At 42.7% G+C, this 25474-nt stretch overlaps 1 protein-coding gene and 2 long non-coding RNA genes across 4 annotated transcripts in view; 1 reads left to right on the top strand and 2 right to left on the bottom strand.

Annotated features, from left to right (window-relative positions):
* Positions 1–3714: 3714 nt before the first annotated feature.
* On the bottom strand, positions 3715–13394 carry LOC140625285 (uncharacterized). The gene is made up of 3 exons (XR_012024640.1): positions 12870–13394; positions 11344–11507; positions 3715–4386 (listed from the first exon to the last, which is right to left on the bottom strand). It is a non-coding gene; the product is annotated as an uncharacterized lncRNA (long non-coding RNA).
* LOC140625284 (uncharacterized) overlaps positions 13376–25474 on the top strand; it is a 400415-nt gene continuing 388316 nt past the window's right edge. The window contains exon 1 of one of the 2 annotated variants that reach the window (XR_012024636.1): positions 13376–13539. This is a non-coding gene — a long non-coding RNA (uncharacterized lncRNA). The remainder of the gene's footprint in view (positions 13540–25474) is intronic. The other variant, XR_012024635.1, reaches the window with a different exon arrangement.
* On the bottom strand, positions 23415–23759 carry LOC140625710 (small ribosomal subunit protein uS8-like). Its single transcript, XM_072813201.1, has one exon. The coding sequence runs from the start codon at positions 23757–23759 to the stop codon at positions 23415–23417; it is 345 nt and encodes a 114-aa protein (XP_072669302.1).

Genomic DNA, 25474 nt, shown 5'->3' on the forward strand with positions numbered 1-25474 from the left:
CACTAGAAAGAGAGAACGTGGAAAATTCCTGCTCAGCCTACCTTACTGGGAACAGAAGCAATCAGAGCCAGTAACTGACAGGAACATGTTAATGGCAATTGATGAATTGCTGGAGACTGAATGTGGATTGAGATTTAGAAACCCCTGGAGGCCCAGAGTTGGGGAGAGAGGATACGCCTTTGTGGGTTTTACATCCAAAACTCCACCAGGTTCTCAGGGTGAAGCCCGTAGAAAAATATCCCCTAGTTTCCAGCAGAGGGAGGGGGAAATAAACCTTTTGAAATATCCCCAGAGCATTCTCCATGACAAAGGCCTGCCACTCAAGGGAAACTACTTTACTAGAGCCTGATTTGACCTTATCTGATGGGGGAAGGACAGTTAGACAACTCCAGCCTCCAATAACTTTCCTATTTTACATCATGGAAGAGAAAAATAAGACTAAGAAATTCTTCTGAATGTCTCAGCTCCGGGACTCAGGCCCACTAAGAAACTTGAGATTTAATCATAGGATGCTTCTCCTCTTTGACACCTTATCACCTGATCAAGAGGACTGTGGTATGATAACAATGATTCCAACTGAGAGAGCTACAAGACACAGACTCTAAGAAAGAGTTTTTTAGGGAAACATGAGAGACAACAGAGGAGAGGGAGACAACAAAGACGTCAAAGGAAACTGAAGCTGCTGGCACCTACCACTGTGGCAAACATTAGCAGCCAGCCACTAGCCAGATTAACATAAAACCCTACACTAAAAGCCTGATTACCTCAGTTCTTATTACCAGATACATTATGTCTTGCTTTCAACAAAAAATGACAAAGTACATCAAAGGAAAGGAAAAGAAAAAACAGTCTGAAAAATGAGAACATCCATCAAAACCAGACTCAGATACAACATTGGTTTTGGAATTATCAGGCAATCTAAAACACCTATGATTAGTATGTTAGTGTTCTAATGGAAAAAGTAGACAACATACAAAAGCATATAGGTAATGTAAACCAAGACATGGTAACTCTACTAAGAGAGAACCAAAAGAAATGCCAGAAATTGAAGAACTGTCAGAAATGAAGAATGCCTGTGATGAGTCCTTCAGTAGACAATATGGGCCCTATGGGGGAAAAAGATCAGTGAGCTTGAAGATAGGCCAACAGCAACTTTGCAAAGTAAAATACAAAGAGCCAAAAGAAGGAAAAGAATGGAAGAGAATATCAAGAATTATGAGACAATCACAAGAGGCTTAATACACTTCTAATGGGAATACCATAAAGAGAAGAAAGAGAGAAAGGCAGAAAAGAAATATCTGAAGGCTGAGAATTTTCAAAAATTATTGAGAAACGTGAAACCACAGATCCAGGGAATCAGAGAATACCAAGCAAGATAAATACCAAAATTTCTATCATATTCAAATTGCAAAACAATAAAGATAAAATCTTGAAAGAAGGGAGACAATTGAAACCACCCTTATCTATAGAGGATTAGGAGTAAGAATTATATCAGACTTGCTATGCAAGCAAAAAGAGATGATGAGAAATATTTAAAGTGTTCAAAGAAAAAAAATCAAATAAAAATTCTGTGTTTAATGGAATTATCCTTCAAAAGTAAAAGAGATACACATGAAACAAACATAAGAGTGCATGTCAGTTATACTTCAGTAAAAGAAGTAAGGAAGAAATAGAGATTTTCTGAGAAAAACTGAAGAAATTTTCTCACTAGTATGGCCACCCTATAAGAAATGCTAGAAGAAGCTCTTCGGGGAGAAGAGAAATGGTATAGATCAGAAACTCAGACCTACAAAAAGAAAGAAAGAATAAAGGTAAAATAAAATCCATTATTATTCTAAATTACTTGAGCAGATGATTGTTCAAAATAAAAGCAGCAGCAATGCTTTGGGTAATTATAGCTAATAGAGAAAGGCAATGAATGGCAGCAATGACAAGGGACGGAAGGGGAGTTGGGGACAGTACAATATAAGGTGCTTACACTAACTGGTAAGCCAAATGTTACTTCAATGTGAATTTAGATTAGTTATAAATGTATACAGCAAATTTTGGGGTGGCCACTAACATTTTTAAAAAAAATATAATTGATATGCTAAGAGAGGAGAGAAAGGGAATCATATAAAATGTTCAAATAAAAACCAAGTAGACAGAGGGAAAAATAAAAAAGAAACAAGCAACAAATATAAAACAGTGAGAAATATAGTAGGTATTAGTCCAAGTGTATCAGTAATCCCTTAAATGTGAACGGCCTAAATATAGGAATTAAAAGGTCATAGAAAAGATCAATGAAACTAAGAGCTGTTTATTGAAACAAGTAAACCAGGTTGACAAACCTTTAGCTAGACTCACCAAGTAAAAGGAGAGAGGACTCAAAATAAATAAATAAATAAATAAATCAGAAATGAAAGAGGAGACCTTGTAACCAATACCATGGAATTCCAAAGGATCATAGGAGAGTACAAACAATTAAATGACAGCAAATTGGACAGGTTAGAAATGGACAAATTTGTAGAAACATACTATTTACCAAGAGTGAATTATGAAGAACTCTAAAATCTGAACAGACCAGTTACTAGTAAGGATTGGAATTGGTAATCAAAAACTACCAACAACCGAAAGTTCAGGACCGGATGACTTCACTGGTGAATTCTACCAAACATTTAAAAAGAGTTAATAACCATATTTCCCCCCCTTAAACTCTTCCAAAAAAATAGAAGAGGAGGGAACACTTTCCAACTCATTTTACAAGGCCAGCATCACTGATAACAGAACCAGACAAGGAAACCACAAGAAAAGAAAACCATAGGCCAGCATCTCTTATGAACATGGAACAATTGCTTAATTGTAACAAGTGTACCACACTAAAGCAAGATGTTAATACGAAGGGACTGTGTGTATGGGGGACGGGCTATATAGCAACACTCCGTACTATGTGCTCAGTTTTTCTGTAAGTCTAAAACTGCCCTAAAAAAGCAGTCTGTTAAATTTTGGTTGTTGTTGTTTAAAGAAATGTATCCATTTCATAGATGAGAAATCTGAGGCTCAGGGCCCAGGGAAGTTAGGGAGCTTAATGAAAGCCACTCTGGGAGTAATTGCGTGAAAGTAGATTATTCGGGCAGGAACTCCTAAAAGCCAAGGCACAGAATAGGAGCCAGTTTCCTAATCTGGACTCAGTTAAACAGGTGTATTCTGTGGTGGTGTGAATGTGGGTTACCGGAAACCGTATCTTAAGAAACCCTGCAGGTGGTATTCTGATGTGTACTAGTGCTCGAGAACCACTGTCCTTGGGAATCTGGAATAGAGCTGGAGCCACACCAGTTTGAGAGCATGGGGAAGCCAGGTGGGAGGTCTGTGTGGAAGCCTGTCTGCTCCAAGAGATCACTCCCGAATGTGATGGGAGAGATGTTGAAAGGGCCCAGGCTGGGGAGGATGCCTGCAGAATGTACGCAGAAAATAGACTACGTGCCCTTCCGTGTGCAAGAACTTGTCCATGGAATTTAGGAGAAAAACACCCCTTGTAATCCCATTTCTTTGTAGTGAGAGTAAGAAGGAAACATTTACTTTCTTCATTTTCATGATTCAAAGTAGATAAAATACTTGATTCCAATGACACATATCTAATGAGTGTCCACTATATGCCAGGCTTATTTGAGCTCAGGGAAACAGCTTGAACAGGCCATACTGTTGGTATGGTCTCTTGCAGCCTTCAATCTCAAGGGGACAGACAAATAGCAAACAGATTAAAAAACAACAACAACTAAGCTAATTCTAGGTCCTTTACCTCTGATGTGACTTGTATTTTTGCCTCTCTGCTCAGATGTGTGATGTGAGGAGCCTCATAAGAGACTTCCTCCCTGAGTTACCTCGTGTACCACATTGTTTTGTAGATCCGGGGTGAGCAGATGTCCAGCATCTCCTTCCATGCCGGGAAGAATTATGTGCTTGAGTTGGTGCTGAATTCACTCTCCGTGTGAAGAAGAATGTACGTTTTATGTTGTTTTGAATATTGAATGACCAAAAGAAAAAGAAAATAAACCATACAAAAATAACTGCATGACATTAATGCTAAGGACTTAAATTCACCAAAACAAGGAAATTCCAAATGAAGGCCAAATATTCAGGACCACACTGCCTTTTTAGCCACATCGATGTGAGCGTTACCAACCAGGATTCTTTCTTCACCTGGTGTTTTCTTGGCTTCTCATTTTGACACTCAGCAACTTGGTCACTGCTCAGGGAGAAATGATCCCCATTCCCTCAGGTTGTCCTCTCTGTTTTCTTTGCTGGGATTGGTATTTAGAGGAATTTTTATTAAGCAACTTCAAACAGGAGGGTTTGTTTGTTTCAACTTTGTTTGAAAGTTGATCTTCTTTATTAAAAGTTGTGGCACTGCAAAAGAAAGATCAGAATTGATTTCAATAATGTTTAAAATATATCTGCACTCTAAATAAAAATCAAAGAGAGCCAAGGAGTAAACTCCCAAAGAAAGGAGGCTATTAGGGAAATTGTAGAGGAAGTATAAACCTCTGACTTAGCCCTGCTGTGTGCTGGAACATACCAGGAATTGCCAGTTGCAAGTCTGTGCTCTACCAGAGAGAAATCAAGATATCTTCATCCCTATTATTATAATTTTCTCCCCTGACTTGCTAAATCTACTCAAACTATGCTTTTCCAAAGCTCTAAATCAGTAGCTTTCAAACTTGACTGCCTTTAGAATCCCATGGGGAACTTTTAAAAAAATCCCAATGCCCAGGCCACACACCAAAACAATTATATCAGAATTTCTGAGGACGGGATCTGGACATCAGCATTTTTAAAGCTCCCCAAGTGATGCCAGTGGGCAGCCAAGTTTGAGAACCAGCGCTCTGGCTATTAAGCCTCATACTTGGCGGCGATGCTCTAATGCTAAAATAATTGTTCTTTGTTGGAAAAAGATGAATGAATGGGTGTATTGATTGAGTTTACTTACCTTTCCACAGAAAGGAGGAAAAGAAAAGTGAAAGAAAGTTCTGGAGGGTTTTGGCACTATCAATAAAAAACAAACTCTAGGGGATCCCTGGGTGGCTCAGCAGTTTAGCGCCTGCCTTTGGCCCAGGGCGCGATCCTGGAGTCCTGGGATCGAGTCCCGCGTCGGGCTCCCGGCGTGGGGCCTGCTTCTCCCTTCTCCAGTGTCTCTGCCTTTCTCTCTCTCTCTCTCTCTCTCTCTCTGTGTCTATCATAAATAAATAAATAAATCTTAAAAAAAAAACAAAGAAACTCTAATATACTTAATAAATGTTAAGCAGAAAGTGAGCTAATTGGTTTCTCTTCTCCGTAGGAATGGATGTCAGTCATACTAAATGGAAGAAATTAACAGGTAATGGAGGTGAGGAATTAAAATGTAACCCTCCCTCTAACAGTATTTCAGAAGCCAAGAAGGACGGGCTTTGAATACATCAATGCATCCACTGCAGGTATGTTTTATTATCAGGATGACGCGGCGGAGTGGGGAGTAGGGAAGGTACCTGGCGGATGGAGGGCTCTGTGCTGGCTGCTACCAAGGTCAGGGTGAAGGTCTCAGGGAAAACAATTGCTGAGCTTTTCTAATTGAGGTGTGACTCAAAGTAAATGGGAGTAAATAAATACATAAATCTGAATAAATAGTACTTTCGTAGTATTTAGCAGTGGCTTGCAGGGGGTATATTGTTATTAATGATTACAAAAGGAAAAGGAAGGGGTGGTCATATTAGTCCCTCAAATTTGTAAATTTGATATTAGCCCTTGAAAGCCCTTATGTCTGTCACACTCGATATCCTAACAGGTGGTGGTGTTCTTGCTATATCACCAGTTGGTCAACTGGGCACAGAGACAATTAGGTCCTTCTCCGGGGTGTCAGGTCCAGTAGTAGGTGACCGAATCTGCCTCTCAGTTCAGTGGCATCCGCAAACTCACCCCTGGTGAGCACTTACCTGGTGATAGGCCCAAGGATCACTTCGGAGTAGATGCATCTTTGACGAATAAATGTATTACTCATGACATCCTCACCTTTTTTTTTTTTTTTTTTTTGACATCCTCATCTTACAAGTGTTTACTGTCGATGCCCTCAAAGTGATATTCCTGTTTTGTGCTTGGAGAAGACAATGAATGAGGAGAATTGAGTGAGTTTTCTGGTCTTTTTTGGGTAATCACCATTTAAAACTCACAGATTCTCCAGCCACAGGATTATTTAATGAGAATCACAGGCATGGTTGTTGGTTACTCTTCTCTTCATTTTGTCTCTAGACAGAAATGTCTCCAGGTAGAAAAAGTGATTCAAATGGAGTTTGAGGCAGGAGTCCAGACTCTGCCTAAGTGACTAGACCCCTCTTTAATCTGTCCCCCAGGTCAACACCTGCTAATGTGGCTAGAGAACGAAGGTGGTTAAGGGTCAGAAGATCCTCTGCTGAAATTCTAGTGCTGATTTTTGCTGGCTGTGAGGCCACCAGCGAGTTCTGACATGCTCTGGGCATCAGGTTCTCCATCCGTATAAAGTGAGAGTCTCAGGATCAGTTTTGTATACAGAATGCCCAGGCTTGGGTCTGGCACATTGGTTCAGGAGGCACTCAACCAAAGGCAGGTGTTCCTGTTGTTCTGTGGGATTGTTTGTTCCCATGTAAAGAATCTCCCACCAGGTTATCCTGCCAAAAGATGTAATATTTCTGTACGACAGAGCTAAATAGGCCCAGGTTTGGCCTGATGTCATGAATCAACAGACCTGGAAATGTAAGATATTTGTTGGGCAACTGTGCATTTGTTGTAAATTTTCTTTTGAGCCCTTTCTCATACAGGAGAATGGCAGCTTTATTAATTAATAGCTATAGCTGGCCTGAAGTCAAAACCAACTCTCTGGGTGCTTTTAAGTATATATAAATTATCAAATGATCTTGTAAATAACCTCGACTGGCTCACTAAGAGTTTAAAAATGACGTACTTCAAATCACTGGAGAGGGGATGAATACCACAAATGACAATTGGAACTTTTGTTGGCGCTTTGTGTGGAGCTCACACCTCGGTTGACCGGTTGAGAATGAGAGCTGTCAATCTAAACAAGAAGCATCGAGGCGTCTTTTCGCAGCATTTAGCCTTATCTAAATGACATCAGAGGTGGAAATGTCTAGCAGAGGAGGGGTTGTGCACTGCATAAGAGTACAGGGCTTTTAGGTCAACTAACCAGAGCTTATCTCTGCCCCTGCTCTTCGTTCACCTTCTTATCTTGAGCAAATGACTTCTATCTTCTGATTTGGTTTCTTCATCTGCAGAAATAGTAGTACGTACGTCAAAAGACCACATGAGGCTTAAAAGGAGTAAAGCACATAGAAGATTTGGCAGGGTGGGTGACATATGATACACGGGGACTCTTCACTGTCATTATAGTCATTATTCTATCGGATCTGGGGACTCATTCCAGGGCCGAGGAGGTTCAAGGGAAAAGGAAATGTAAAAATTAGCCAAAAAGAAAACTGGAGAACTGAATGTATCCTTGAATATACTCTAACTGATGAGCTTAACATGCTAATTTGACACAGGTTGTGAGGTGGCCGCGTATCCTTCTGTGTTCTGACCACATTCTCTAGGCGAAAATGTTTTAACCTTAGAAAACTGCGTTCCGTTTGATCATCGTAGGAAGATCAAAGACCCACCTAATGACAATTTATAACCTTGTAACTCAAATGAACCTACAACAGAGGATTGGACCCTCCTTTCCTTGCTTTCCTTTTGGAATTTTATTTTGTAATGTACAAAAATGCGCCCATGAGCTGTGAAATCACAGCTTACGCAGCATCCTTACGCTGCGTCTCATACCACTGGGGACAAATGCCAGTCTGGTGGCTGAGGTCCGGTTGGTGATGGACTGACCCTCTCACATGCTGCCTCACGGGTCTGAGGGCAAGGATTCCGTGGTGAGGGGCGAAGCAGGGGCGAGAGGCCGTGCGAGCCGCCAGGCAGGCCTCCCATCCCCGGGGTCTGGCTCCTGAGGGCTGCCCAACAAAGTGCCACATGCACGGTGGCTTCAGGTAACAGAGAGTGGTTGTTTTACGGTTCTGGAAGCTGGAAATCTGAAATCAAGGTGTCGGCAGGAGCCGTGCTCCCTCTGAAACCCATAGGGGGAATCCTCTTTTGCCTCCTCCTAGTTTCTGATGGTTTGCCAGTAACCTTTGGCCTTCTGTGGCATGTTAAAGACATCACTCCAACCCTGCGTCTTCACCAGGCATCCTCCTCGTGTCTCTTTGTAGTGTCTTCCCCCTTTTATAAGGGCATCAGGCCTACTGGATTAGGGCCCCCCCATCCGACTTCATTTTAACCTCATTAACTCTGTAAAGACTCTATTTCCAAATAAGGTTGTCTTCTGATGGATTAGGATTTAGGGCTTCAGTGTTTCTTTCTTTCTTTCTTTCTTTCTTTCTTTCTTTCTTTCTTTCTTTCTTTCTTTCTTTCTTTCTTTCTTTCTTCTTCTTCTTCTTTCTTTCTTTCTTTCTTTCTTTCTTTCTTTCCTTTCTTTTTTTTTTTTTTTAAGATTTTATTTATTCCTTCATGAGAGACACAGAGAGAGAGACACTCACAGGCAGAGGGAGAAGCAGGCTCCACGCAGAGAACCCGACGTAGGACTCGATCCCGAGACCCCAGGATCATGCCCTGAGCCAAAGGCAGATGCTCAGCTGCTGAGCCACCCTGGGATCCCTCAGTGTTTCTTTTTAATGTTTCTTTAATGAAGTGACACGATTCATCTCAAGACACCGAGAGTCCTCATATTTAGACCGGATGAGTCTCTGAGGCTCTACATACAGTTTTGGCAATTGAGACAGGACGACAGGCATGGGAAAAATGTTCATGTCTCTCCAACCGCAGGGCCATACATTTCAACATCTTAAAAGCAAACCTTGTCATTATATTGTGAATAGCACAGTGTATTGCATTTTTTATATCAAAAATGTAAACTTGCAAAGCGTAAACATCTAGAACTCATTATAAATTTAGTAATCCTGGGTCACCTGGGTGGCTCAGTCAGTTGTGTCTGCCTTCGGCTCATGTCATGATCCCAGGGCCTTGGGATCATGTCCCGCATCGGGCTCCCACCTTAGCAGGGAATCTGCTTCTTTGTCTCCATCTGACCTGCCTCCTGCTTGTGCTCTCTCTGTCACGCTTCAAATAAATAAATAAAATCTTAAAAAAAAATCTTGTAATCCTGTTCTGGCATGTCTATGACATTGAAAACCTCAACAAATAAAAGTGGCCACAACCTATGAGCATGAGTCAAGTGTATCTCAGGACTTAACATGATTTGAGTCTCCTTTTCAAGGATTTATCCCAAGGAGGCAACTACCTTCTTTTAATGTTTGCTTCCCATGAAGAAACATCTTTAAAAAAAAAACAAAAACAAAAACAAACCCAGAAGCATATGGGACAAATGTTGTTAGGATCAATTCCAGGGACAGGGAATACAGGATAGTTAAAAAAGAAGAATCCCAAGTTCTTACATGTGTCAGGCACTCTGCTAAGTGCTTTCCTTACATTATGGAACCCCGCGCTCACTGTTGTTAAATTTAATTACATTTAGTGGTGAAATACGTGTAACTTGTACCTTTATTGAGTACAATAAATATGAGAATAAATATGGAAAAATATGAAGAGAATAAATATGGAAAGACTGTTCTTTTCAGATTCTTGGTTACTTAAGAACTTAACATTCTGACTTTTCCCCCGCTTTGCTGCTTTACCTGATTGCTTGGGACAATGTCTTGTTTTCACAGTTTCTCTGCTTCTTGTTCTAAGAGTCCAGAAAGAGGACTGAAGAGGAAGTCAGTTTCTGTCTTCCTAACACCTGACATGGATTGAATAATGGCCATTTGGCTGTATTTAAACAATGAATACATTATTTGTGCATTTTATTGAAGCATACACATGTTTAAACACTGTGTGAAAATGTCCTTGTGTATCCTATTTTTACATTTACTTTGAAACTTCCTAGTCCTTGAGGTATTTTTATGGTCAGGCACATATGCATGCAATGATTGTATGACCACCCTTGGATTATGTATTGCATCTAATGAAATTAGCTTTTTTGCTCACCCCTGGGCAACCTTTGGAAATAAGACAATAGTCTCAGTTGTTTGTTTCCTGGAGAAATGTTAATGATTAACTTGAAAAAGGAAGAATTTCTTTTACCCACCGCCTAATTTTTCATAATTCCGTACAATTGCTGTGTACCTTATCTTTGTTTAATATATCCCATGCAAGATATTAACTTGTATAACATTGGTGTACATGAATTTTTGGCTAAGGAGAAAGCACTACCGTACCTAAAGACTTTAGTTCATTCCAGTTGGGGTGATTGTTTTTTTATATTAAGCCTTGTCCACAGCCAGAACATGTTGAGTTCAGGCTTTGCTTTAATGGTTGTAAGATAAAGCATCAATCTGATTTATTTGGATACTAACTACCTCTTGCCCGAATCCACATAACAGTTAATGTTTTCCACATGTGCCCAGCAGATCTCTGTTGGTGTACTCCAGCACGATGTGAAATACTAAAGAAATGAGGGTTACTGCAGCTAGGCTAAGAGTTTGTGGCGTCTGGAGAGTGCTCTTCGGGACAGGCTTCGGTGGGCCTTGGGAGATGCCTACTGTCTAGTGGCTGATGAAGCATTTGGCTTTGAACCGTGGCTGTCTGCAGGGTAATAAGTGGCAGGTTGGGCCCTCTGTTGGACTAGGCAGACTGGTCTCTGGGCTAAGAGACCTCCCTAGCAGGCTAAGCTGAAGTCTGCTTGCTTGATGGCTTGACACCCAAGTGCCTGGATTGGGCATGAGAGTGCTAGAAGCATAGCACTGAGCCTTGTATCTGTACTACCTCTCTTTAGGTGCCTAACAGCACTATTAGGTAGATTCTAATATTCTCTCTCATTTTATTATGAGGAAATCAAAAGGCCAAGGGGTTAAATGCCTTGGTCACGGAGATAGCAGATGATGGAGAAGAGATGTGAACCCTGGCAGTCTGACTCCAGGCACCATTTGTTTGGGGTTAGCTCTTAAAATTCCCGAGGGAGGCTATACGATCGAATGGAAAGGACATGGGCCTTATGTGTAGACAGCCCTGGGGTCAAATCCCAATTCTGCACTTAATAAGGGGGTGTCTTTGAATCCATCGTTTAGCCTTTCTGGGTTTGAGTGACATGATCTATAGAATGGGGGTGCTGGGAGGATTAAACGAGCTAATCCATATTACTGCCCAGCCTACCAACTAAGTGTTCAAAAATGCCAGCTCATTTTCCCTCAAACTACTGGCTGAGATTCCTTCTAACACCTTAAGTAGGTCTCCCCACACGGTGCTCACTTGTCGTGCTAGGAGGGGCACCGCCATCACGCTGCAGAGCTACCTTTGCTCCCATAGATGCTTCTCACATTTGGGGCCTTGGCCGAAGTTCCAGGAGTTTTGTTTCCCTTCAAGCAGAGGTAAATCCATCCAGACATCCTCCTTTTAAGCACCGAGGACTGCATCTGTTTTAGACCAAAAATAATACCTTGTGATTGGAAATGTTTCAGTAACATTATTTGTGTGTTTTATTGCAGCGGAGGTTACAATTATTAGCGACACCAGGAATTTCAGACATTTAAACATAGTTTTGACTTCTCCAGAGCAAACCACATCCCTGTGCAATTATTAGTTTATCTAAATACCTTCCATCCGAACCCTAAACCGGAGGCGGCCTCTGTGGGAGGTGGTCCCTCTGAGGACACACTCTGCACTGCGCCGTCAGGGCAGGCACACAAACCTGCAGCCCAGCTGGGGGACGGGTGGGGAGGTTGCAGCAAGGGTGACTTGGTTCTATTAGCTGGTAATTTGCTACCTGGCTTGGGTCACTTCCTAGTCACTGCCAATTTGGCTAGGTTATTCCGACTCCCTGTTTGAAGCTGACCTTAAGAATTTAAAAGAATTAAAAACAAGGTTTTCCTTCCCTCGGAGTCTACTCCTTCCATCGCATGACTCCTCTATAGCACCCATGTTAGCCAGCCACTCACAACCCAACATCTGTGCAAGAGAAGGAAATACAAACAATGAAAAAAACCAGCCTGTCCTTCAAAGCCTCAGAATCTTACCTCCAGCTGTGGGCTAAACATGTTTTTGTTATTTTTTCTTATTTCATTTTAACATTAGTATTTAAATAGGAAGTGGACATAGAGCCTTTTAAATTTGAGATAAGTAATCAGAATGGGCGGGCGTGTTATGCTACCAGAAAAGATGAATTAGGTTTCCTTTGAAAGGGGCATATTTACCACTTGATCTATGATATAGGAATTATGTTCTCCACCTACAGACGAAGAATAAAGGTTCACGGGGAGTAAGGCACTTGTATGTGATCACACAGAGGTGGGAGGGCCAGGATTTGAACCACATCCATGCCATCCAAAGCCTATAATTTTCCAGCCACTGCTGGCTGCTTAAATGTGGAAGCAAAGAGGTAAGCCTTGTAACTCAACCATGGGCCCTAAATACATGTCACAAGTCCTGGACTCTGACCAGCTGATGTTTGTTGTTTAAAATCTGTCTACTCTCACTTCAAAATTAAGCATTTGGGGGTGCCTGGTGGTTCAGTCGGTTGGGCATCTGACCTCAGCTCAGAGCTTGATCCCAGGACCCCCAAGAGGTCCTAGGACCAAGCCCTGCAATGGGCTCTGCATTCAGCAAGGACTCAGTTTGTCCCTCTGTCCCTCCCCCTGCTCGTGTGTGCGTGTTCTCTCTCTTTCTCAAATAAATAAAATCTTTGAGAAAAAAAGAGGGGGAAAAGCATTTAGTTGGATCAATTTTCAAGTTGCTAATACAGTTACATTCAACAGGAAATTGTTGAGCGTGCCACGTACTGATCTGGGAGATGGAGACATTCTCAGGAACCGAGTAGATGAGGAGCTGGTGCAGACTTTTGAGCTGGAGCGTGATTGGGAGCTATCTGTGGTTTGGGAAGACGGTGGACAGCAGGATGAAGAATGGATCCGGAGAAGGACTGATGACGAGACGCTAGACACTTCAGAGGGAATTCTTCTGGCCCAGGCAAGAAATCATGAGGGTCTGACCATACGTTCTCACACCAACATTATAAAGCAACTGAGGCCTTCTGTGGTTGATGTACCAGGTGGGGTTTCTTAGCAGCCCCAGTATCGGCCAGGTTTTTCTCTTTTGCTCTCTCTCCCATTCCGGCACCTTGGGGGAGGGGATGGTTCCATTCGGAGTGCTGCCTTACAAGGCCTAACTCATTTTGTGCTGGGGGCAGAAGTGGCATCTTGGATATAGGGAGGTGCGTTAGTGAGGGCCTTACTTTCTGGATGGATGGATGAAGCAACCCTACCCACTGAGAACCTCTATGAAGCTTGTGTGGCTGGACCTAAGGAAGCAAAGGAAGAGTCCTGGTGAGAGGTAAGACAACGCCTACATCACAAAAGCTCTGTGAGGCCATATGACACAGGCTCCACCATACACCATCGGGCTATGGGGAGCCACAAAGAGGTTTTAAGCCCATCTGGGTGGAAGGGTGAGGTAACGTGCACAGTTTCATTTTATTAAGGTCATTCGAACAAAACTGGAAGCAGAACAACCAGTGAGGGACTATTGCAATAATCCTAGCGAGGATAATGAAACCTGAACTAAGTATTTGTAGTAAAAGGGAGGGGAGGATGGAAGTGAGAGATGTTAAGGGCTTAGAATCCGCTGGCCTTGCTGACGGATTGAATATGGTATGAGCGGGATCTCCAGAGTTCTAGATTGGGTGATGTTGATCTTCCCAGAGACGTAGTGTCCTGGGAAGGAGGAGTGGGTGTGGGAAGACAGTCTGGAGCTCAGTTTGAGGCTGTTACATTTGAGGGTCTGCGAGACACCCGAGTGGAACTAGGGGCCTAGGAAACAGTTACATGGAAGGGGTTCAATCTCATGCAAAAATCCTCCAAGCTCAGGTGTCAGTTGAAGAAAGAGGAGGAGATTGGCAGGACAAGAGTGAAGAAAAAGAACCAGGTGGCCAGCAGCTGGTTTTAGGAGAAAGGATGTAAAATCTCACCCGCTTGCCTTCATAAAGCCACTTCATTGGGGTGAGGGGGTGGGATATGTACAATGAGCCTTAAGTTCAAACAGCAGAAAACTATGTTCAACTCTCAGGTGCCTGGTTCATTCATTCTTCATTATTGCAGGTTTTTAAAAATCTTAAGTCTTCAACCCAAAGGTACCAAAACTACTTTAAAATTTTAAAAATCCTTATTACTCTCATCACTCAACTCTACTCAACCCCTTCTATCACAACCCCTGCAAAATATTGGAGAAGCCATGTCATTAGACACCCGGTGCTTTACTCCAGATGTCATTCAGTTATCCCGTCAGTCTTTCTTCTTTGCATTTATTTGTCCAGTTTTCCTATCAAACATTTACCAAGCACCTCTTAGGCGTCAAACGCTGCTCCAGCCCTGGAGTTGTAGCAGTATACAGCAGACTAGGCCCCAAGTCTCATGGAGTTTACATGGCGGTGGAGATAGATTGCCCGTAAAACAAGGAAGAAAATTTCCGCACGTCCACTGAAACACTGCCATACTTACATTATCTCATGAATTTAATTTAAAAGAAAAAAAAAAACAGTGGTTGAATTTTGATGTGTGCAGGTAATAATGGATTCCTGGCCCTTCTTAAAGTGCATTTTCATTGTTAAATTTTTTGGAATCTGCTGACCTCTCAGGTGAGCACTCAGGTGCCTTTGGTTTTATTGTTGTTGTGTGGTTCCTGAACAGACTCCCCTTCCCCCCCTCGTTCCCCCATTAGCGACCTGCCTCTGTTCAGAAACAACGAACGAACGTATCACATGATGAGACTGTTGAGACAATCCCTCCATGGGCGGGGGTGAGGCTCCTGGGCATGTGATTGTAATCCACTTGGGTGTGGAAGTGCTCTCGCTCCCCAAGAATGCCCTTCTTGGAGCAGTGGGAGCTCAGGATGTGGAATGGACTTGACTTGCTCACCCAGGTGTATTTAAGCAATCTCTTCCTTAGAAACACCCACACGAAGCGCTGTGCAAACGAAGTTCCTCAAATCACAGAATCAGGTGATCGTACACTGAGGCAGTTGGGCCAGTCAAAACTGCACTTGATGAATGAATAATTCGAGAGCTTCTTTATAAAAGTGACGGGTTTTTAAATGGCCACCATATGGGGGCAGGCAGGTGGCTGGCAAAGGTTTCTGTCCTGCTTTTGCTAGACAGGCTGCCCTCCAGCATGCTGTCAATGAAGGGCACTGATACAAAGTGATTCCTGCAGCCTCTTGCCAGGCTGCGTCTTGACAGAGGACACTCGTGCCTGAGCAGGCGGCAGGTGCTGGACCGGGCTGAGCCCTGAGCTCGCCCGCAGTTATGCTGTCAGCCTCTCTCAGCTCTAATGCCTCGTGACAACTGCCTACCTGGCCTGTGATAACGGCAGAAAACCTCTGCAAAATGATGGGGGGAGCTCACACAGAAGAGTGGCTTCTCGTGCTATGTGAAGCAGAACACTCTGCTTCTCTTTGCCAGTGGGAGACAGAAGGTTAGGGTCAGGACCTGGGCAATGGTGTAGCTCTGAAAATCCAAGTTTGCGCTTGACTCAACCTCCTCCCTGGCTCTGCGTGTCACATGCATTTGTTTTCTCTCGAATGCATGAGCCTCAGCTGCGTTTAAAAAAAAAAAAAAAAAAAAACCAACCTTAGCAAAAGATTATCCTCAGAACCGGATTCCCCATGACATTAAGTAACATAGAAGGCTGACAATAAACGTGACGAGTCGGTGCTTCCACTCTGGATCAAAGAGGACAATATCCCACATTGGCCTTGGTCGTCTGCATGAAGCTGAATGTCGTGCGTGAATTACACACCGATGGAAGCTTGACCAGGGTTCGTAGCAACCACATCAGCCTCGCCACCCAATAGCCCTCTTCTGCGCAGATCAAAGCCACACTTATCCAAACCTCCGTTGTGTGGCTCATCAAAATCATTAAAACTAAATGAGAGGGGCTTCGATGCTTTGTTTCCTAGCTTGTAGGAATGGAAAAGAGACAGCTCACCTTGAAGAGCTAAGTGGTTAATCAGAGAAGTAAATTATTAAGCCCCAGTTATTGGAAAATCAAATGAAATAATGCACGTAAAGCACTTATCAGGATGCCTCAGTGAGTGTTAGCTTTCAATATTTCTTATTACAAAACTTTTATTTATTTGTTTATTTATTTTTTAAAAGATTTTATTTATTTATTCATGAGAGACACAGAAAGAGAGAGAGGCAGAGACACAGGCAGAGGGCGAAGCAGGCTCCATGCAGGGAGCCCGACGGCAGACTGGATCCTGGGTCTGCAGGATCAGGCCTTGGGCCGAAGAGAGATGCTCAACCACTGACTCACCCAGGGAGCCCTACAAAATTTTTTACTTGTACTAGGATTTGGGTCATTTCTGTCATTGTTCAGATGCTGCTAATTAGTTTCTCTTCCTCTCATCTTTGAGGTAGGAAGGGGCAGCAAGCTGGTTGCTTTGTATGACATTTCTGTTAGACTCAACTGAGCAACTGTGAATGCGTGGGGCTTGCTTACAAATGGCAGATATACCTCTGCTGTGTCTTGAGAGCATACCAACCTTTCAAGCACATGAGACTTCAGGCTATTTCTAATATTAGATAATTGGTAGACTGTGTGATCCTACCAATAAAGTTGAAAATGGGCTCTAATGAAAACATCTGCCTGGTAAACATTTCAAAGTGATATTTTCCACTTCTTTCTTCATCTTTCCTCTCACTGGAAACTCTTGGCATTCCAGAACTCTCTGTGCCACGGTCTTTGTCGTGTCTGTCAGAGTATTATTTTCAAATAGGCAGTGGTGAACCTGTTTTGGTGGCAAAGATAATTTTAAAGGATTAAAAAAAACATCCCATGACATTCTGGATATCATAATTTCCTACGGTGTTCACAGCTTTAAAATGCTGATCTGGGACTTATTTTATTTTACTTTATGTTATTTAATACTTTGGCAGCAGTGCCGTACAGCAGGTACTATGCTAAGCAGTTTCCAAAGGAGTCCATACTCATTTCACCTTCGCAAAGCTACACGTGGTAAGCACTATGATTAGCTCCCTCTTACAGATGGTGAAACTCAGGCAACGAGAGGAAACAACACACCCCGAGTCTATGTACTTAATCCCTGCGCCGCCTCTGTATTCAGCGTCGCAGGGGCAGCAAAGCTATATTTCAAAGAGTACATCAAGCTTTGAGGCTAATTTTTCCCATATGAATTTGGGTGTCTTGCAGGATATCTTACTAAACTTCAGAGAAGTTTTAATTTTGTAGTTTTCTCTTAAAAATTGGAAATTGCTCCTAATTGATAGTTTTAACTTTGAGCATGTCAACTTTTTTGAGTGGAAAAGAGTTTTCTCTAATATTAAAAGCTTTGTCATATTCCTCCCCTCATCCCCTCAGATAATTTTAAAATTAAAAAATAGGAAATAGCAGCCTCACATGTACCCATCTACCTCTGGGATCCCTGCCGGATGCGTGCAGGCTTTTAGACACTCGACTGCTCAGGGCCTGGGGGGAGGGGTTGCAGGTACAGGACACCCATGTTCCCAGCGCCATCGGTGGGGACGGGGGCTGGTCCCTGGGGCCCTGGAAGGAGAAAGCAGATCCTGCAGCTGCCGCACGAGGTCCCTGCTCTTGCCACAGAAGCCCTTGATGGCTGCTGGCGCTTCAAGGACCAGCCTCCTGAAGGAGAAGCTCCAACCTTCTTTCTCACAGTTGGCCAATCTAGCATGCTTTGGACTCCAGAAGCCAGATCTGCGTGGTACTAATGGACCCGCTCTGTGACATGAGCTGACAGGGTGAGCAAAGGGGTCTCAATCACTTGAAGATGAGGTGCTGAGTGGCCATTGATGGGTGGATATTTATTTATTTATTTATTTATTTAGAGTTCAATTTTCAACATATAGCACATCACCCAGTGCTCATCCTATCAAGTGTCCCCCTCAGTGCCCGTCACCCAGTCACCCCCACCCCCGCCCACCTCCCTTTCCACTACCCCTTGTTCATTTCCCAGAGTTTGGAGTCTCTCATGGTCTGTCTCCCTCACTGATATTTCCCACTCATTTTCTCTCCTTTCCCCTTTATTCCCTTTCACTATTTCTTATATTCTATGGGTGGAGATTTAAACAAAGAAGACACTTGGAAAAACGACGACGATGACAACAACAAAGAAATAATAAAAAAAAAGAATGAAGAATGCTCTAGCCATGCTTTAGGAAATGATGCGACAGCAAAACCATAATTTTCCAATGAGAACAATTCACTAGCAAGGGACAAAGAATCCATAGCACTGAAACAAAGTTAGTGATCGGTAAGATCAAATGGAAGAACAATTTCAAACAAATAGTGAAGAAATGAGGTGAAAAAAATAAAAATCACGAAAGAGAAGGTGGGATAAGAAATAAGAAAGACAAGTCCAGGAGCTCTAATAAGCAAATACCATTCCCAAAGGAGAAAAAGTAAGGAGTGGAAACGAAGCCATAACAGTAGAGAGCACATGAACATCACCGTGCGTGCGTGCCCATGTGTACGTGTGTGCGTTAGTCCCTGTGCTGAACAAACACTTGAATTTTCAAATCAAAAGGGGTCATCAAATCTCAAGAAGAATTAAAATTAAGAATGCTCTCAAGTAAGCATATAATTTTCCCCTACCTCCTCTGCATTATGATCTATTTTAGATGAGTACACTGAAGGAGGAAGATTTTTTTTTTTTTTCTGCTTTGCAAGGAAAAATTCTGTTTAGGTCCAGTGTAAAGTACTTTTTCACAAGGTGGGATTACAGCAATGAACAGAACAGATTCAATTCCTGCCTCAGAGCTGACAGGCTGGTGGGGTGGACCAAGAAGTATGAAAATGGCATGTTCTCTACCCCGTAATAGCAGAAACCCCGGGAACTATGGGCCTGTAAATGAGGACCACCTCTCTGAGACCAGGAGGAGGAGCACCCATTAGCCAGATGAAAAGAAAGCGTTCTAGGAGAGGTGAGGGAGCGCATGGGGAAGAACTGGAGGAAGTCTTGCTGGCAAGATTCAGGGAAAGGAGTTGGGGCTGGGGAGGCAGAGACAGGTGAAACAAAGCGTTAAACTGGGGCCAGATCAAGTATCGAGTGCTTTCTATGTTTTGGGCACCATTCTGGATATTTATTCTTCGTGATGGCTGTACAGTGGAGGCACATCCCCATTTTTCAGATGAAGAAATTGAGGCAAGGAGAGGTTAACTAACTTGATCAAGTTCACCCAGCCAGTTAAATGGCGGAGCCAGGCAGTCTGGCTCCAGAGCCCACACCCTAAGAATGTTGACAAAGGAAGGATTTTATTTTTCAGTACTGGTTGACCTTAGGAACCGTATCTGGTGGTTTCAGACATAAGAGGATAGTCTTTGCTAAACCACCCTCACGCAGCCCCACTGCAGTAGCTGACACACATGCCCGCCTGTCGCATCTGTGGACTTATCTGAGTGCTCTTAAACCGTGGGTAAATGATCCCCAGGCTGTCTTTAGGATAATTAGAAACAAATGGAAAATAGTTCTCCTATATTATCAACAGCATATCAGCAAAACTTGTGTCTTAAAATGTGCATTCAATTTCTAATATTAAAAAACATAGTTAAAGCCATATGTTGGATATTATCACGCATCTTTGTGAAATTAGTAGGGGACCCATTTGAATAACCATTTTGTTTAGATCAAACTTACTGGAGGTTTTTTTTTTTTTTTTTTAGTCTTTCCTCCCCTTTTCCTCTGACCCCTCTACAAATCCAAATATGAAAGGAAAACTCTGTGTTGTGTGTACGTATGTGTGCATGCGCATACATGGGTGCCTGCAATGGGGTTAGACTGTCAAAAAAACCCCAAAGCCATAGGTTTGGAAGACTATAGTTAGAGAGGTGGGTGAAGGGTAGGAAATCCAAGCAAGAATATATTCAAAATATTCAACAAGAATATAGGTTGTTGGTAATCAACACATGGTGAACCCAAAAAAACTCTTCATTTATTATTATTTTTTTTTTATTTTTCTTTCTCTGGCCTAGAACCTTGGTGGAGGAGAGTGCTGGTCTATTTTGTCTAATCTTCTAGTTATTCCCCTAAAAGCCTAATGACCATATCATGTAGCTCTAGGAGAAAGCCTTTTAAAATCTCTGCCCAATCAATGCTTGGGAAACTTTAATCATTGTTGTTTTGTTAATTTCCCCGTTTAAGGTCATCATACGTAAGTAAACACTGGTTAGATTGGATTTTCTGAAATGAGCAGTCCCTCAAAAGATATGCCTTCAATATTACCTTCTACTCCTAAAGAATAAGAATCTTGAAAGGAGTTACACTGGTTTATTTGGGAATACAAAATGTTAAACAACCCTTTTATACCAACCAGTGAGCCATTCAAATGTTGTGCAGACATGAATTCACACTGGGAAGAAAATCCATCAATATCATCAACCAGAATGTTAGAAAGCAAGAGTCCTGTGGATTCCTGCAAATTAGGAAAAAAAAAAAACCCATAACATTTTGTAACATATTAGTTGGATTTCCATAGAAGATACAAGCAGAAAAGTAGGTGACTTAAAAAAAAATTAAAGGATAAAACCATATTTCTGATCATTGAAACTGAGAGGGCCTTGTGAAACACAGAGTTTAGCCAAGGTAAGAAAAACAAAAATCAGGAATAAACATAAAATCAGTTGATTTAGTCTGTCTTAAGTAAAATTGAACAACAACAAAATCTCTTGATTGTAGGAGCTGAATCAGCAAATAGAAGAAAAATCTCCCAAAGAATCAACCCTATATTTACAACCCACTTGAGGTTTTTCACTCTGACAGACTAGTCACTAAGTATAGACAGTCCTCCCACTGTTGGTTTGTACAACTTTAAATTTGTCTCTTTCTTTGGTCTGGGCACCAGGATATATTCTAGGGTCAGACTGTGTCACTTTGTGCTTTTTAATTGATGCTTCATCTATAACAAAGAGGCTAAGATTTTCCATGAGAAGTTTTCTCATGCAGAAACCTAGTGGAAACTCACCTCATTCTCATTGTCTACCAGGGGGACACAGAAATTGGGCTGGTGAGGCTAAATGCCATTGGGTTTGGGAAATATGTATGGGGTAGCTACTTTGTGTACAATACTTGGTTAGATGTAACAAGATAAGCAAACCGTATTCCTTATCTTCAGGGCTGTGTACATACTAATGGGAAGCTAAGACAGGTGAATATTCCAGTTAGAGACAAGCAGGGCTAGAAAAGAAAACTAATAATTTTTTTTAAACACTAAAATATTGTTTGTGTTCAAAGAAGGGAGTAAGAGCATTTCCAGATGAGGGAATCTGGGAAGGTGGGATTTTCTTTAGACTTCAGGGAATGAAGATTTTTTGAGGCAGGTAGTCTCAGAGGAGAAGAGCATGGGCAAGGACACTCGTAGAAAAGGAAGCTCTTGATGGTGCACAGTGATGGGGCCATCTGGGGGTGGGCCCGGCAAGTGGAGGGCACAGTGATGGGGCTGGCGGGGCAGGATAGCGGCACTGTGATGGGGTCAATGGAGATGGGGACAAAACTGATGGGGCCAGCAAGGGGGGGGGGGTGTGCAGTGATGGGGCCAGTGGGGGGAAAGGGGTACAGTGATGGGGCCGGCAGGGTAGGGCCAGTGGTGCTGAGGAATGGTGGGTTGGAGCCATTGGTTCAGAGACTCAAATGCCACACGGAAGTGGTTATAGGGGGCATTTGAGACCTGAATTGTAGAGAAGGTAGAGCTAGAAAAGACTGCCTGTCTTGGTTCAGAGACCACCCCTGTGTCAAAGATGTACAATGCCAACAACCAAAATAGGACTTAAAGGGAATACCAAACTTTGCTTATCTTCCCAAGGTAAATTAAAGGGACCCAATTCATAATCGCAGTCACCTCTCTCCTACCTTGATTTTTTTTCTCCTCAAATTCCTCCTCTTTAAACTTTAAGCACCTTCCACCATCTGCCCCCACCCCTGTTCCTGTTCCTGAGTGTAGCCTCTCTCCATTCTCTCTGGGTCTAGATCTTTCCAGGTAGGCTGTTGGCATTTCTCTCCTGAGTCTCTTCCCTCTGGCCCCTCTATCTTGTCAATCTTTGCTCATTTTGAGGTGGAAATTTAATCTAGCGGTAGTTCTCTCATGTTCTCACGTCTGAAGAATGTGAATGAGACCCAAGATAGGGTGGAAAGGAAGGGATAGATGGCAGAGAACTTCAGTAGCAGAATAAGCAATAGGATTTGGCAGCAGATAAGGTGTAGAGCAGCTGTCAAAAGCAGCATCAGATTTCAGGTGAATGGTAGGTCGTTGCAGGTAGAGGAAGCTTGGAGGGAGGATGATGATTGCAGTCTCTGTGGCTGGCGTATTAAACCTGAGGTTGGTTTAGATGAATATTACAGATGATAGCATTTCAAGAACAGGGAACATTAGTCTAGCAAAATGTTCAGATAAAAGTTTAAGGGTTCAGTTTTCACAATAAGACTGGGCATTTAGGTGGGTGAGATTTTAACAGGGGGCACGATGAGTAAAGATACTGTGAAATGCCAGTCTGTAATATTTGGGCTTTATCCCATAGGCCATGAGAAGTTGCCAAAAGTCCTTGAGCTACGAATTAACGTAAAGATAGAATTTTTGTTTTTATGAGATCAGAAAGGCCATTTGGAAGGAGGCTAGACTGGAGGAAGGAAGAAATGCAAGGAGGTTCGTGCAGTAATACAAGGGTGAAGGAGTGGGTTATGAATGAAGGGCTTGTGAAACTATGTTAGTAACAGTGGGAATGGACAGGAAGAAACACCATGAGACATATTTTAAAGGAGGGAGTGTGTCAGTCAAGAGTGTGGTTCAGGGTTCCAGAAGATCCTGTTCAAGTTTCCCTTCTCAGACACTTCTTTGCTGTGTGATCTTGGGCAAAAATAGTCATTCAGTACCTGTCTGAGCCTCAATTTTCTTAGCTATAAAATGAACATGAATAGTACATTATCACATCTCACAGTTATAAGGATTAAAGAACATAAGCCACGTGAAGTTCTTTTTTTTTTTTCTAAGATTTTATTTATTCATGAGAGACACAGAGAGAGAGGCAGAGACACAGGCAGAGGGAGAAGCAGGCTCCATGCAGGGAGCCCGACGTGGGACTCAATCCCAGGACCTGGGATCACGCCCTGAGCTGAAGGCGGCGCTAAACCGCTGAGCCACCCAGGATGCCCAACCACGACGTGAAGTTCTTAACACAATATTGTAAAACTAGTTAAGAATGCATTTTCTTCTTTCCTTTTGCTTGCTTTCTTTTCCATTGAGGCACTTTATTACATCCCTGGAAAAAGAATCCTAGGATTTTCCCTCCTGTGTGTTTTCGTCTTCCTTATTCATGGTCCATGATGCCAGCGGAGGTTGTGTCAGTACAACCAAACCGATAGGATGGGAGCAAAGTATTTTGCCATTTTCCTAGATCTTTGAGTGGTTCATCAAATCTGGGGCTGATCCCTCCACTCTTGTTTAACCTGCCTGTGAGGTCCACAACAATTTTCCCAGCTGTGTAATCATCCAGGATTTCAAATTCACCAAAGTAACCGTACTTCATCATCACCGTTAGAAACTGGACGATGACTTTGGAGCATGGCCTAATAAGTACGTGGCATTTACCTTTCACTTCAGCATTGTTATCAATGCTCTTGAGGACCTCTGCCGGGACATTCATGTGCATCATTATGGCAGCACAGAAAGATGGCAGAAAGAGCAAGGAAAGCATTTTATTACTAAAAGTACAGTCCTTGGCAACAGTAACGGTTGTGAAGAGTGGAAGAATCGGCAGGACCAGCTGCCTAATTGAATAAGAGTGAAAGGAAAGGGGTCCCTAATGACAGCTTTTGAACTTGGGTTACTGGACGTGAGACCACAGAAACAGGGAAGTCAGGAGGGGGAGCTGAGAATGACGAAGAGGCTGATTTTGCCATGTGGAATGGAGGAGGCGGCCTTGCCTCTATCACCAAGAAGGAGACTGTCCCCCTCCCTGAGCCCATCTTCTGGGCCCTTAGCAGTGGCCACCAGCCTATGAATGGCCTTCTGGGTCATTCTTCCCTTTCTTGGACATTAACACATGTACATTGCTGAATAGCTCTATCAGCCCATTTCCTGCCAGTAGAATCCCAGAAGTCTGACAGCCTTCCTCCATTTTATCCTGGCCTTGTCCCCTCCAGACCAGGCTGGCACTGTTTCTACTGAGGTGGGTGGTTAGGTCCACAAGTCACATGCCTAATCTCTGGGGCAAATAGTTGTTCAGGGACACAGGAGTTTTCTCTAGAGTGTGCTGTCAGTTTTTTGCATCATGGATAGGCCGAGTACTTTCCAATTTCTCAAGTTCTGGGTCCTTTTTGTCTCTTCAGTTTATCTTTCTCCTCTTGTATCTTGCTAGAAGCAGCAAGGAGAAACCAAACTGTGCCATCCACACTTTGCTAAGAAATCTTTTCAACTAAATAACCACTCATCACTTTTAAGTTCTACTTTCCATTCCAGGGAACATAGTCCAGCCAAGTCCTTTACCACTTTCTAGTAAGGACCACCTTTCCTCCAGTTTCTAAGAACATGCTCCTCATTTCTGTGTCAAGCATTCACATTTCTAGCAACATTCTTTTCAATGTCATCTAGGTTTTTTTCTCTCATGCACTTAAGAACTCTCCCGGCTTCCACTTATTACCTTATTCCAAAGCACTTCCACACTTTAAGGGATTTGTTACAGCAGCACTCTACTCCCCAATACCAACATCTATATCGTTTGCTGAGATTGCCATGACAAAGTACCACAAGCCGGGTGGCTTAAAGAACCAAATGTATTGTTCCACAGTTCTGAAGGTTAGAAATCATAATCCACGGTGTAGGCAGGGTTGGTTCCTTAAGGGCTGTTAGGAAAAGAGTTGCTCTAAGGCTCTCTCTGTGGTGGCTTATAGATAACCATGTTCTCTCTGTGAGAGCCACATTCTCTCTCTTCATGTGGCATCCTCTCTATGTGATACCTCTCCCTGCATCCAGATTTCTCCTTTTATGAGGGGATCAGTCATATTGGATTGGGCGCAACCTCATGACATCCTTTTAATTTCATTGTTTTTGTAAAAACCCTATCTCCAAAGAAGGTCACATTCTGAGGTACTGGGGATTGGGACTCCAACTTTTTTTTTTTGAGGCACACGATTCCATCCATAACAGTTGAATTATGAGAGTCGATCAAGGGGGTTTTATAACCAAGTGATTCACTTGTGGATTTTCTAAGTCAGTCTTGTGGCTTTCAGAGCATGACAGTTTTTGACATTTCTTATCTGTTTTGATGAGAGCCTCCAAGTCCAGGAGGAAGCAGGCAAAGAGATCACATTATGCCTTTTGTTGATGATGGGGGTGGGCGGGGAAGGGGAGCACTGGAATGGTAAAACG

The sequence above is a fragment of the Canis lupus genome, chromosome 36 (genome assembly GCF_048164855.1).
Source record: "Canis lupus baileyi chromosome 36, mCanLup2.hap1, whole genome shotgun sequence".
NCBI classification, from domain to species: domain Eukaryota; kingdom Metazoa; phylum Chordata; class Mammalia; order Carnivora; family Canidae; genus Canis; species Canis lupus.